Source organism: Capricornis sumatraensis, chromosome 15 (assembly GCF_032405125.1).
Source record: "Capricornis sumatraensis isolate serow.1 chromosome 15, serow.2, whole genome shotgun sequence".
Lineage (NCBI taxonomy): Eukaryota > Metazoa > Chordata > Mammalia > Artiodactyla > Bovidae > Capricornis > Capricornis sumatraensis.
The window spans coordinates 54,513,070-54,527,293 of NC_091083.1; the positions used below are offsets into that span (position 1 = coordinate 54,513,070).

The 14,224-nt window shown below is 52.9% G+C and overlaps 1 protein-coding gene across 4 annotated transcripts; it reads right to left on the bottom strand.

Annotated features, from left to right (window-relative positions):
• Positions 1-4,712: 4,712 nt before the first annotated feature.
• CDC25B (cell division cycle 25B) lies at positions 4,713-13,998 on the bottom strand. Of its 4 annotated transcripts, none has more exons than XM_068986950.1 (16): positions 13,799-13,998; positions 12,896-12,987; positions 12,198-12,249; positions 10,373-10,414; positions 10,181-10,217; positions 9,805-9,927; positions 9,579-9,701; positions 9,249-9,383; positions 8,726-8,806; positions 8,428-8,607; positions 8,154-8,249; positions 7,399-7,461; positions 7,158-7,256; positions 6,834-6,967; positions 6,022-6,133; positions 4,713-5,867 (listed from the first exon to the last, which is right to left on the bottom strand). In XM_068986950.1, the coding sequence occupies exons 1-16, from the start codon at positions 13,996-13,998 to the stop codon at positions 5,727-5,729; spliced, it is 1,710 nt and encodes a 569-aa protein (XP_068843051.1). In that variant the 3' UTR covers positions 4,713-5,726. The 4 variants fall into 4 exon arrangements, with proteins under 4 accessions (XP_068843051.1, XP_068843050.1, XP_068843052.1 ...); XM_068986949.1 differs by having other exon boundaries at positions 12,896-13,002; XM_068986951.1 differs by lacking the exon at positions 9,805-9,927 and having other exon boundaries at positions 12,896-13,002.
• Between the last annotated feature and the right edge of the window lie 226 nt (positions 13,999-14,224).

Here is a 14,224-nt window from a genome sequence, read left to right on the forward strand (position 1 = left end):
TAATTAAACATTTTTAGGATTATCCTTTTTACCCATCTGGTCTTGTAATCCCCATGTTGGCTCTAAGTAATAGCAGCCGTAGCAGGCTCTTGTATGGCACTTGGAGCAGGCAGGCCCTGTTCTCAGTGCTTTATATACACCAACTCATTTGATCCAATTCACAAGCCTTTGATGGCGGGGCTTTACTATCTCCATTTTGCAGATGAGGAAATTGAGGCACTGAGATCAAGAAGCATTCCTGATACCACACATGTACTGAGTGAGGTGTCCTTGTCCACACATTTCAGTGTGTTTCATGCTCTCCCCATGTGTCCCCTTCTCCCCCATCCCCTCAGGGTCACCACAGAGACTGGCAGTCCCCACCTCCAACTCCTAGAGGCCATAACCCCAGCCCTGCTTACCCACAATAATCTAACCCTGGGAGCTCCCTTCCCATCCCGTTTGGATAACCTCCTTCCCTGGTATTCCCAACCCCAACCCAGAAGGCCCCTTCCAGAACCCTCCCCTCAGGGAGCCCCAGACCCTATGTTTGGCTGGGCTCCAGGAGGACTAGGCAGTCTGTGATTTGTCCTTTCAAAGGCTGCTCTTCCTGCAGGGCTGAGAGCCAGGAGGCCCCACGAGGCAGCTCAGACCCAGCCACGTGAGGCCCCTTCCCTTCCCGCTGCCCCAGGCCCCGATGACTCAGAGCCTGGCAGCTGCGGTCACCACCCTTCCCCGGGGTGTGAGTGCTGGTGTGGGCAGGGTGGGGGAGGAGGCAATCCTAGCAGCACTGCTTGGCATCCACACAAGCTCCTGTTGGGTGGGAATGCTTCTTAGCTTCTGTCTCAGAACCAACTGTCTCTTTTGAACAATAGGCTGAGTAACTTCATATTATCCAACATTCTCTCAAGGCACGAATTTCAAGGCTGCAGAACAGCAACTTCTCCATCATTGCTCAACTTCCCTCTCCTGATTGTTTCCAGATTCCACATGACTACAGACCTTGTCTAAACATCCTTCCTTTCTGTACCAACAGTTTTATTGCTTCTGGAAAGTAGGGTGCTTGTGTGTTCAATCCCAGGGATAAAGACTTCTAAAAAATCATTAAAGATTTCTAGATGGCTGTGAGCTGTGGTCACTGGATGGACTCAAGCCAGTGACCTACAAGCCAGTGACTTAAAGAGTCACTTTAACTTTTTAAAGAATCTGACTTGAGAAAAAATTAAGACTAATATTAGCATTTCAACATAGGAGAGTCAGAAAACAGGCTGAAATTCCTGCAACTGCCATACCACGGCATGTAGATACATGCAGCACTGGACAGTGAACAGAGCTCTCTGCTATAAACAATCGCATTTTCTGGTTAAGAGAGAAATTAAAATTTACCAATCCTAATGAAAACATGGAGCAACAAGACTCTCAGACACAGCCGGTGGGAGCTAAGTTGGTATAGCAACCTTAGAGATCTATGTGGAAAATACACACGCTATGATCCAACAGTTCCACCCCTGGTGTAGTTCTATCTTGAAATAGTCTCAGATAATCTAAGGGCAGAATGAAAATGTTCTATCTCTTAACTGTGGTGGCAGTTACCAAACTGTACATCCATCAAAACTCACAGAAATATATACACAAAAGAGTGAATCTTTGCTTTATTATTATTTTTTTTTGCTTTAATTTTTAAAAGATTCAAAGACTAGGGAGGGACTTCCCTGGTGGTCCAGTGACTGACTCCATGTTCCCAATGCAGGGGGCCCAGGTTCAATCCCTGGTCAGGAAACTAGATCTAACAGGCCACAACTAAGACCTGGTGCAGCCAAATAAGTAAACAAATAAATGCCAGGGAATTCCCTGGCATCCAGTGATTAGGACTCTGCTCTTTCACTGCCATGGCTCAGGTTCAATTCCTGGTTGGGTAACTAAGATCCTGCATGGCAAGCCCCCAACCCCCCAAAATTTAAAGGCCAGAAGAAAAAAAGTAGAATGAACAATTTAACTTAGGAATATATCCATATAGTGAGAATAAACTATTGGTAAAAGAAACAGGATGGACCTCGAATCATTATGCCGAGTGAAAACAGTCAGACACAAAACTGTGTGACGCTCAAGAACAGGTAAAACTAATCTACTACAGTTGAGGTCAACTAGTCGCTAAGAGTCTGGCACGACTGAGCGACTTCACTTTCACTTTTCACTTTCATGCATTGGAGAAGGAAATGGCAACCCACTCCAGTGTTCTTGCCTGGAGAATCCCAGGGACGGGGGAGCCTGGTGGGCTGCCGTCTATGGGGTCGCACAGAGTCGGACACCACTGAAGCGACTTAGCAGCAGCAGCAGCAGCAGTGGTGACTCCAGAGTGTAGGTAACTGGGAGAGAGCAGGAGGAAAGCTTCTGGGATGCTAGACATGTCAACACGTTGAGCTGTGTGGTGCCTTCTCACATCTGTGCCCTATGTTTAAGATATGTACCTTTGAGGAAATGTCAGTCTTTCCCCAATTTAAAAAGAAAACATTTTTAAAATTGTCATTGCAAGTGACAAATAGCAAGCAAATCCAATGATCCCCAGCCCCCTGACTCTGTCAGGATCCTGTGCGACTCTTAAACCATGTGAGTAGGCTGCATGTGGCTGCTCCCAGGCTCCTAGCCAGAGGTGGGAATTCCTGCCCTGACTTGGCATAAGCAAAACAACCTTTAAAACTGGCTGACAGCCCAGGATTTTAAACCGCTTCCTTGCCTGATCCACCCCTCTTTTTGATCATCCAGGAATAAAGTTATATCTTCTCTTCCTGGTAGGGACTGCAGCACCTCTGCCCTATCCTCTGAAATTCCCAGGACAGGGAGGTCTTGGCCCAACCCAAATTGAAGAGGTGAACCCTAGCACCGTCTCTACCGGGCCCAAGCACCAAGGCCTTCTCTCAGGGAAGACTCTTGTCCTCACTTGATCAAGGTCCCTTTCTTTTGTTTCCCCTGCAAAATGAGCTAAATGTGTGACCTGGTGTGGTTAGGAGACACTAGGTAAGTGTTTGGGGCAGACTAAGTGATCACAACTGACTAGGATGGGTTATGAGTGGGTCAGAGGTGGCCACAGCTGTCAGCACCTAGCTCAGTCTGGATGGTGTTAGGACACTCAGCCCCCATTGCTTTCTCCTCCCCATGTGATCTGATCCACATGGCCAGGGTGGTAAGAGGACTCTTAGAGCAGAAGTTAGGCAGCCTAGCCCCACCTTCTTGCCTCTTTCAGAGGTGGGAAGGTGAAGAGTGGGAGTCCTGGGCAGCTGGAATATCTACTCTGCTTGTATCTGCTGTGTGGCCTGGGGCAGGTGAGTGCCCTTTGAGTATCCAGGGGCCTTCCTCCTCATAAAACCAGACCACTTGAGCATTCAGGGTGGTGCAGGCAAATCTCAGAACTGTGCCCAGGGCTCTCCCTCTCCTCTCCCTCTACTTCTTCCTCTTTCTCAGGGGTCTGCACAAGTATTTTCCCTTTTCTGGGGTAAATCCCCTCACCCAGATAAGGCTGGCTTGGTGCCAGCTGCCTGCTCAGTGGAGGGGGCTTCTGGGCTACACTTCTTGAGTAGAAGCCCAGCCCCGCTGCCCCCACCCCCCAGCCAATATCATCCCTCCTACGTATTGTGCCCTTGCAGCAGGCTCAAGACCAAGGAGCTTAAGAAACTTGGGGTCGAGGCAACAAGCTAGAGACAGGGTAAGTGTCCTTTAGACTCAGCCTAGGACTCTCAAGTCTCTTCTTATTGCTCTGGCAAGAAACAGCCTGTTTTCCCACTGCAGAATGGAACAAATAATCACAGCAAGGTAGAACTTTAACAAAAAGTGGGAATGACACTTGACATGTTGCGTGAGCACTCTGTATCAGGCAGTGTCTTAGTTGTACATTTGCAAAGGAGCCCCTACCATCATAGCTCATATTTGGGCTGGTGTGGGAGAGAGTCATTTGCTGTGGTATTCCAGGGGGATTTCCTGACACATCCAGGTTTCTGGTTCTCCCAGATTGGCCCTTTCCCACTCTTTTACCTTGACGTTGGCATCTCCTAAGTGGTGGAACCTTTGCTGGAGTGCTGGGGATAATGAAATTCATTTCCCTAATAGAGCAGGGAGGCTTCTGGGAGGTATTAACATTTGAAATTGAATCTTAAGAGAAATAGCAGCTTGAGGAGAGCACTCCTGAGCATAATATTGCAGATTCAAGGACAAGGAAATGTGAACAGCAACTATGGGGGATTTAATTCAGCGAGAGGTGAGGAATGAGGCAGGAGAGGGTCTAGGTCCTAAAGGCAATGAGACTTTTAGGTTTCTGAAGGCAATGGTGAGCCACTGACAGTTCTAGAGAACAGACTTGATGACATCATTCTTGCCTTCTTGGTGCAGAATTTAAGAATGGAGAGCTAGTTTAGGAAAGTGGACCCCAGAAGTGCTTGAGAAGCCAGATGAGGGAAACAGGGAAGCTGAATCCAAAATCTTGGGAAGACTTGGGAAGAGGGCATGAGGCCACCTCCCCAGGAGTCTTCCAGCCCCAATCTGGTGACTTGCCTCTACTATATTACACCATCAGGGTCTGCCATAGTCTTATTAAGGGCTCCACAGGACACAATGCTACTTACTCAACTTGCTCAGTGCTTTATTGAACCAAGACCCTTCCAGATGACTCAGCAGAGCCTTCAAGAAGCCCTGCCCATATCCCGAGATTCAGAATCCAGAGGTGGTTGGCCTTAGTTTAGCTGCTTCCATAACATTTCCTTTTGAATATCTCCAAATCTTAAAGTGTAAAGATTTTGTTACAGACAGGCACATATATACTCCTGCTGCAGGCAGTCACACTCACCAAAATACCTTCAGTTCAGTGGTTTGTGGACAAGGCATTGTGGGTCTATGGCCATCCATACATCCACCATCCATCCACACTTCCATTCATCCATCTGTCCGTCCGTGACAAAACAGTAGCAAGTTCTGACATGGGTTCAGCCCCCAGGGTTCACAGCAGTGAGGGCTAGGTTTCCAGTGGGCTCAGGATGCAGGCCTTAACCCTCACCCAGAGGCCTCCATGGATAACATCCCTTTCCGAGCCACAGAAGCCAGGGCCAAGTGGGTTATGAATATTTGTATCTTTAACAACTGGACAGGGAAAACCTAAACCTTAGTCTGTAACTATCCTGAGATGGAAAAAAAAAAGAGATCAAGCATACAAATAACACTGAAACAGGAAAGAGGAAGAGCTCATGCCTGTGCTGGAGATGTTCACATGGAGAGACGGGAAGGAGAAAGGGGAGTGTGGCACACATACTTAGGAGTGTGTTAGCACCTGGGACACGGTGCTAACTCCAAGGGTAGCGGTGGCTCCTCCTAGGAGGCTGGAGCTTTCTCTCAGCCACATACATATAAACAAGGCTCTTAGGAAAAAAGAGGCTTTTCTGAATACAGCAAGACAAAGGGTTAACCCAAACAAGGAAGAAAAAGACAGCAAAAAGGCTCCTGTTAGGCACAAATACTTCCTTTGAGCTAGACTTAATCCAGTCTCACTTAGTCAGCAGGCTGGGCTCTCCTGGAGTGAGGGTGGGGGTGTCACCAGGATATGGAACATGACTGGAGTGAGACAGTGGATCAGGGCTGGTGCAGGCAGACAGGACACCCTCACCGTCTTTTCCCTGGACAGCAGACCCTCAGCCCCGGAGGCCACAGGGCGGCTGATGCCCAGGCCGCACAAAGCAAGGAAGGTGGGTGGGACAGTTGCTGGCCCTTCACTGGTCCTGCAGGCGGCTGCAGAGCTCTCGCCGGCTCCGCTCGCCAGCCCAGCTGCGTGTCTTGAGGCGGAAGGTCTTCATTTCATCCTTGAAGTCCTCATGGTTCATGGGCCGGTAGTCTTGAGGCTCACAGAAGGTCTAGGGCAGGATGGGATGGGGCAATCAACATGGGGAACTAGGCAACTTCAGGGAGGACCCTGTCCTCCTTTATCCGAGGGCTACTGCCTGGTCAACCCCTTTCCCTGTAGCCCAACCCTCCCACGGAGGCTATGGCCACCCCCACCCGACGTACCGGGTGCTGTGGGAAGAAGTCCTTGTAGCCGCCTTTGAGTATATACATCTCAGGATAGTAGAGGCTGGGGTAGTCGTTGGAGGCTCTGTCTCGTTCCCTGATGAAACGGCACCTGGGACCAGAAGGGGTGTGGGGGTGAGAGCTGGGTGTGCAGTGGGATGTATCAGGGGACCTGCTCCCTGCACCCACTCCTCTGAGAACCACAGAAGGCTTGAGTGCAGGAATGTCAGCCACAAGAACACTTTTACTTCAGTCTTGCTAACTGGGTTCACAAGAGGTTGGGGAGACAGACAAAAGCAAATCAAAGGGGCTCTGTGTTCAGAAGAGAGTTACACAATCTCAGTCCGAGACATTTCTTCTGGGCCAGGAAAGTGGAGGCAGAAGGGAGACAAGTGAACCAAGTTCAAGAGGTAAGAGTCAGAAGGTCTGGACAAGGCTTGGTGAGGAGATGGAGAGAGGAAAGAACAATCGAACCCTGGAAGGTCAGCGTCACTGAGGACTGGGACAGGGCCTTTGGATTTTAAGGACACTGCTGGAGAGTTAGAATTAGGTTTTGTGGGGATGGCGGCAATGGACAAAGGGAAGATGGGAGGCCTGACGGAAAGGATGAGAGGAGACAGGAGGACAGTGTCATGCACAGGGAAGCAGGGATACGGTCTGCTCCAAGCTCCAAGGTGAGATCAGAGGCCCAGATAAAGGAGGGGCCAGGGGTGGGCTCACGCCTCTTGGCCACTGGATGGTTCTAGCACCCGAAAGCCTAAGAAGGGAAGGTGAGGAGCAGCACTAGCTGGCTGGGCAAAGCTGGGACTCACATGCGGGGGCCCCGCTCAGATGAAAATTCACAGTGGAAAATGAGGATGATTCTCTTATCCAGGCTGCAGGGTGTAATGGGGCTCTGTAGCAGGAAGGTCTCGGCATCCCGTTCCAGAGGCAGGTTCACAGCAGTCTGCCAGAGAAGCCAGAGGTCAGGCCACAGCTGTGCGTGGCTGACCCTGCCCTGTGCGGCCCCCATCTTTCAGGTGAGTGACTCCGCCTCTTGAAGGGCAGATCCTACCCCATGAGAGGGTGCATCCTTTGGACAGAGGAAGGACAGAACTGGATGAGTCTTCAGGGCCTCTCCCATCACCCTGCCTCACCTTGATGTGACCGCCTTCATACTCATAGGGGTATCTGCAGTCGACAATCACAAACTTCTCCACGATGTGGCTGAACTTGCCTGTCAGCAGAGCCACCACCTGCAGGAGGCCGCAGAGGTGGGTCCCAATGGTTCAGGCTGGCAGGCAGGGGCTGACCCAGTACTTGTAGCCTGACTCCAGGGGAGGTTAACAAGCAAACAGAAGTCCCAAAGGAACCGAAAAACAGCTCATCCCTGCATACCGTTTCTGGTGAGATGTACTTGAGATCTTGGTGCTTTCCATCCACAGTTTGTAGGAGGAAGGCCTGAAGGGAAGGGGAGAGAGACAGTGACATTGGAAAAACTAGGAACCTAAGAAAAATGAATTTTTCCTCAAGTCTGAAAGCCAAACTTGCTTGACTTTCCCTTTTTTTAATATTTACTTGTTTTGTTTGGCTGCATCCAGGCTTAGTTGCTTGGGATCTTTGATCTTCACCGCTGCATGTGGGATTTTTTGCAGCACGTGAACTCTTAGTTGTGCCATGCGGGATCTAGTTCCCTGACCAGGAATCCAACCTGGGCCCCCTGCATTGGCAGCGTGGAGTCTTAGCCACTGGACCACCAGGGAAGTGTCTGCTTTGACTTTCAAATTAAGCTCTGATTCCCATTGCAACCAAGAGGTGCCTCTAGGGTCTGATCCCCAGAAAACAACCTTCCAAGGGGAAATGAAGATGGGAAGCAAAGGATATGAACCCTCCATGCCTCCTGTCCCCATGCTTTGCCAAGCAGGCCCCAGGAGGCCCCAAGCAAGATGGAAATCTTCTCCAAGGTGGAGATACCACTGATGCCCTGGACAGATTTGAGATAGGAGATCAAAGAGAGCCTAGAGAGAGGAGTCTGGGTGAGACTACAGGATAAGATGCAAAGGACCAAATAAGGGGCTTCTGGGAGAATGGGAGTCACTGAAGCAGTTGCTGGGCTCAGGGGCTGAGCCTCCAGAGGGTCCCACTGCTGGTACCTTGGAGTAATCCCCGATCAGTTCTCGGTGGTCACTGTCCAGGATATTCTCAATCTCATCATGACACAGAGACTTTGAGCGGAGAATGCGGGCTTTCTGTGAGGCAAGTGGCAGCCAGGGTCAGGGGTGAGGCTGTCCCTCAGTGCCCTGTCTGGTTAGTATCCCCCTTCCTTGCACCCTGCCCCCCTCTACAAACCCAGCTGAGAAGGGCTTACAGGGTAGACTTGGAGGGTGGCAGTCCAGCCCAGTCCCAGCCCACGAGTGGGGTACTCACAGGTTCCTCAGCCTCCCGCAGCTCCTCCTCTGGAGGGGTCACACTCCTTTTCCGCTTGTTCTGTACAGGTAGATCCTGGTCCTGCGGGCGCTCCAGCCTCTTGAGGATGGGCCGGATCACACCGCAGGGCATGGACGGAGAGCGGAAGAGCCGCTGGCACTTGCTGTACATGATGAGGTCCTGGCAGAGGCAGCAGGTCTAGGGTCAGCGTTCCTAGCCCCTGCTTTCCATACCAGTCTCACTCAGAGGGTAGGGCCCCACCACTCCCAAGTTTTGAGGGGCCTCTCCAGGGGCTCACCTGTTCCTCTTCCTTTTCTGAGGTCTTGACCAGTGGGGCACTGATGAGGCTCTCCATGCCTGGGGGAACTACATCATTCTCCTGAGGCCAGATCAGCAAGGGTATGGTCACACCGCAGGCACAGATCCAACACCTAAGGCCCCAAGTCCTCCAGGGCGGTTTTCCCAGTTCTCCCAGCAAAATTCCAGGCCAACAGCCCTTGGTGACCCTGCTCACACCTCCACACAGGGCAGCCCCCAGGACAAGGAAACTGCGGGGCCCCACTCGCCAGAGGGACTTGCATAGATATGAGAAGCATGGTGATACAGGAAGACCAGGCTTCCCTTTGCCCTGTCCATCCACCCTCCACTGCAGCACCAGCTACATCCTCTTCTCTGATTGGCCAGAGATCAGGCTGTGACTCAGTTACCTCCAGTTCTGACATTGAAATGAGGTCATAGTCTTGTTGTAGGAGCTCAGAGCTTACCTCTTTCAGATCTCAGGAAGGGAGAGGTAGGGGGCCTGACAACGCAAGCCTGTTTACCTTTAAGTCAGTCTCCAGGATATCCACGAATCCATCGTCTTCCTCAACAGCCCCTGTGGAGGGGGTCAGGGAGAAGTGGCATCGGGCCAGGGGGATCAGTTCCTCTACTTCCATCTTCCGCTCAGGGGTGAGACACTGCACGGGTGATGAAGGAGAGGAGACAGAAGAGACTCAACATGGGGCCCCGAGACAAGTCTCCACCCTAACCTTCTGAGAAATAAGGTTCCCACTGCCTCAGGGCTCAGGATCACCCCCATTTCCCGGGCTGCCTTCACAGGCACCTGCCCTGCGTGCATGCCTGCCCTGCATGGGTCAGCTCTCCTGGTATACCATCAGGTCGGGAGCTGAGCTTGGCCTCTGGGCAAAGGCTTCTCTGCGGCTGGCCCACTCCCCAAGAGCACGGGAGTGGCTGGGATGTGTGGGTTTCCCTGGCATCTTGAAGACAAATCCATCCTGTGGGCAATACAGGGGGGTGCATGATCAGATGCCAGAAAAACCACTCCAGTAAGCCCCCCTCTCCCTGAAGTGCTTCAACTCAGGCCTTCTGGAAACGCACATTCTCTTTGTCCTCCCCAGAGCCGTGGGCAGCTTGGTCACATGCCTCAGTCTTCCTCCAGGTGCCAGACGCTTGGGAGTTAGTGATGTTCCGTAGCACAGGACTGTGGCCCAGAAGCCTCCCCTAGACAGCCAGGAGGGCAGTAGATACAGAAGGCTGCATTCCTCTAGTGCCAGCCCAGGCCCTACCTTCTCCCATCCCTGCTCCAACTCCCCCAGATCCCCGGTCCACCTCCAAAGCCCCATCTCCCATAGCCAGACAAGGGACACCCAACTGCTTCAAGTCCACCCTCTGAGAACCAATCCAGGTCCCTCCTGCCCTCTACAATCCTGGCCAGCAGGCCCAAGTCTCCCAGTGGGCCTCAGAGGACACTCACCGGCAAGGACTGGAAACGTCGGATGGCAAACTGCTCACTGCAGAAGGAAACGGGGACACCTCAGGGCTGGAGAGTCAGGCTGTGCTGGAGAACATGCCGGGTGCCCCTCCACCACAGAGCCCTGTACATCCTGGGGCCTACTCCACCCACACGGGGCAGGGGAGCCTGTGCAACGAAGGCCAGAGCACTTACTTTTGAATAACTCGGCTGGCTGCCTGGATGGCCTGTTCGAACCTAGGACAGAGAAGGGTCCCATTCAACCTAGGTCTCCTCACAGCCCATTGCCTATCCCCAGCCTTGGGTCCTCAGTCCACAAGGCCCAGGGGAGCCAGAGCTCAGGCCAGGGGAAAGAGGAGGTAAGAAGAAAGCAGCACCTATCATGAGCCCAGGTATAGGGGAAGAGGGAGATAAGAGGCAGCCTGGGATTTTAAAAGCTGCCCTGAATGGAAGAGGCCTGAAGAATGGCAGTGACAGAGACAGCTGGGGTAGGTCTTGGGGTAGCTGAGGAGTTACCAAGGCAACGGTCTCACCAGCCTGCCCACAGGCCTTCCACCTGTATGCAAATCACCTCAGCAGGGCCATATGGCTGCCAGGAAAGGCATCCATCCATCCCATGACAAGCCTTGTCCTGAAAATGTGGGTGTCTCCAAGGCCTGGATACCAGTAAGGCAGGGCTTCCCTCCCCTTGTGTGGGATAGTCCTGGCTCCTCCAAAACAGGGGCCTGGTTCAGTGTGCCCCTGGATCAGCCCTGGTCTGCCATGTCAGACCCCCTAGTGACAAATGTCCAAGGTCATAACCTCTCCTCCCTCCTGTGGAATTTTAGAACCCAGCCTCTGTCCCACCCCCTCCTCCTGCCTTAGAAGAGACCAGCAGGCAAAGAATTCCAACAGATGTTCCTTTTGAGCCTAGCTATGTTACCAGGGACCACCTGCCAGGAAGGGCTTTTGTGTGTCCATGTGTACACACACACACACACACACACACACACACACACACCTCTTTCTGTGTAACCGTTAAGACAGGTGCAGTGTTGGTGGTGGGAAACTGAGGGCTAAAGTGTCAGGAGGATAACCCACCGCACCCCCCTGCACCGACCCAGGTCGGGCAGGGTGGCTGTATGCAGCCAACCTGGCACCAGGATGACCAATTTAATTGGCTTGGTTTTCAGTCTGCACCTGGGCCCTAGGGGTAAAGCAGGTTCAGCTCTGTGTTTCATCAAAACCCAACCTGCAGTCCCCACACCACCACCCAATGCTCTCCCCATTTCCTGTTTATGAACAAACCTGCAGCCCAGCCCAGTCTGATCAAAGGCAATGGGAGGAAAGACAGCCACCGCCCTAAACCCAAATCCACAGTCCTTCAGCCCAGGCCGGGGATGCCCATTGTTCCCAGTAATGCCTGACAGCTGCTCTCCATGCTGGGGCCTGAACAGCTGGATGGGAACAGCTGTGCTCTGGAAGGTACTACTCATGCCCCACAACCAAGAAGCAGAGAACTGTGTTGAGCAGAGCCCCCAAACTTCTCCACTCTCCTTCACAAAGGGCCTGGTCCAAGGGTTGGCCAGCAGGTGAAATGTCACTGAAACCAGTGGTTACTGATAGGAGGGCAAAGGGCCAAACCAGCTTGCAGCAACTGTATTGTTTGGCCTAGAGTAAATTAAAAACTTTGAATTAGTTGGACCATATTTTTAAATTGTGATAATTCACAGGAAAGAAAAATATGTGTATAGGCAGAAAGGGCACATACAGTCCTGTATTCCTGCAAGAGGCTCCCTGTGGCTACTGTTCCTTCCACCCTGGTCTTGAACCCATTCTAAGCTGCTCCCATGATAGTAGACCCTTCCCTGAGACAAGCAGAATGCCAGGACACGGGAAGGTCAATTATCGCCCCTATACGGGGGTTCAGGGAGGTCTGTTTGCTCTCCCAAGCTCCCCTAGTGAGTTTAGGGTGGAACTAAGGGCAGGTTCCAAGGGCAGGTTCCCCTCCTTGACCGTGTGGTCCCTCTTCTCTACTCACGTCTGCTCTGCCATGTTGGGGTCCATAGGGCTGGGAGAGTCCATGCACAGACCTGAGAGACAGAGTGCCTTGGTTTGAAAGTGGTGGCATTTCCTGCACACTTTTCCTTACCATGTCCCAACCCTATTCAGAGAAGGGGGAAAACCTGTTTTATCTTAGGTCTTGACACATTAAAATCTGCAACAAAATCCACCCATAGACCCCAAGGGCTGACACATTGCCAAGTTACACAGGGCTCCATTCCCTATTTACTATTCTCTCTGGAATCACCTATTACTATGGAAACTTTAAAGCCTAAAGTTTAGGCTTTAAACCAAAATTCTGCTAAGCATTTTTCTTGAACTGATTTAAAATAATTTGTTCTAGAAGAGATTACAGCTTTTAATGAAAGCTAAAGCCGAAGGCAAGTGAATGTTATAAAATGACAGACTTTCAGCCTAATTGCCTCCCAGGTGGGGCTGTGGGTTAGGACTTCGGCGCCTAGTTTTAAATAGTAAGATCTCATCTCACTTGGAGGACCCCACCCAGCACCCCGTCACTCAGCCAGTCTATGCTGGGTGTGGTATTCCCCACCAGAAGTGAGCAGGGGGAGCCTGCTGGGGTCCCATCAGGTTGTGGTGAGGATGTTAGTCTGATCAGCAGGGAATTGGGGAGGCTCGGGTAGCCCCCCAAACTCCCCTGGCACCCCTGGGCCTCACCTGCATCAGAAGATTCAGAGGACTCAGACGACAGGGAGGATTCAGACGCCCGACGGGACAGGGATAGGCATGTGAGCAGGCTGCCTACCTGACTCTTTGGGGTCTCGCTGAGAAGGGAGCAGGGACCCAGGGAAGGAGAAAGGTAAATGTGGGGCTCAAGGGCTGGCTGGCCCATGTTCCCACCAACACCGCACCCCGCCCCCCAACCTCTGAAAGGCCCTTCCAGTCACTGCACTGTCTCAAGGAGGTGATGGCATCAAGGATCTACCCTCTTCTCAGGCCTTCTACAGAGGCCCTAGTGTCTTCTCTTTGTTGATTGATTAAAGGTTCTCCTGGGTTCAGGGAAGGTGAACCCAGAGCAAGAGAAAGGAGGTGGGCTGGGACCATCCTGGGGAATGGTGGGGCAGCAGACAGCCCTAGAGGGCCGTCCCCTAAACTCTAAAGGTCCCCACCCACCCACAAGCCTTTCTGGAGGAGTGGCCAAGCCTTTGGCCTTTATTGCTTCAAGGACAACCCAGCCTGGAGCTGCAGACTTGCTCAGGGAAGAGGACCAGTGTTTAACCCCTTTACCCCAGGAAAGAACTGAAGGTGGAAGGAACAGGACCACCCTCAAATTCCCCTTCCAGGCTCAGGATCCCCTGCCTGGGGCAAAATGGTGGAGATCTGAGCCAAGATTAGGGAGGCAGCATGGTGGAGGTAGGGAAGAGGGTCTCCAGAGAATTGTGGCAGCCAAGAACAAGTCACCTGGAGGGTGTGAGCAGCACAGCTCGGTCCTGAGCCTTGAAGCAGGCTGTGTCTGGGATGCCTCTCCGTTTGGCACCCATGCCGGGTTCCAGAGAGGCCTGGGACCAAACCCTAGTGCAGGCCTCCCACCCCACACCGAGCATCCCTGGGGCCCCCTACCTGCCGAGCCCAGCGAGATGGTGCATAGTCTGGGTGAGGGTGGTGACCGGCGAGGAAGCGGCCGCGCGCTCCGGAGACCCCAGGAGGCCATGAGCCCCCAGCCGGAGGCCCGGGAGGTGGTCAGGACGCTGGGCGCCACGGCGCATGCCGGCCGGACTGAGAGCCGAGCCTGCCACGGGCTCCGGCTGGGGCAGCTCCATCGCGGTGGGGCGGGCGGGCCTGGCGTAGGGCGACCGACAGACGCCGGGCACAGCTGGCCTGGGCGAGGTAGGGAGCCGGCCCGGGGTGGAGGGGAAGGGAGGGAGGAAGAGCAACGGGGCAGGAGAGAGAGAGGAGAGGGAAGTGGGGAGGGTGGGGAAGGGAGGAGGGACACGGGGACAAGCCACCAGCCCAGGAAGCCTCTAGCAGAGGCTGCCACCTCCACCT

Coding starts and splice junctions, on each gene's coding strand:
- CDC25B (XM_068986949.1), bottom strand. CDS start 13,998: ATGGAGCTGCCCCAGCCGGAGCCCGTGGCAGGCTCGGCTCTCAGTCCG. Junction 13,003..13,798: donor CATCTCGCTGGGCTCGGCAG/GTAGGGGGCCCC, acceptor CTCCCTTCTCAG/CGAGACCCCAAAGAGTCAGG. Junction 10,218..10,372: donor GCCAGCCGAGTTATTCAAAA/GTAAGTGCTCTG, acceptor TTCCTTCTGCAG/TGAGCAGTTTGCCATCCGAC.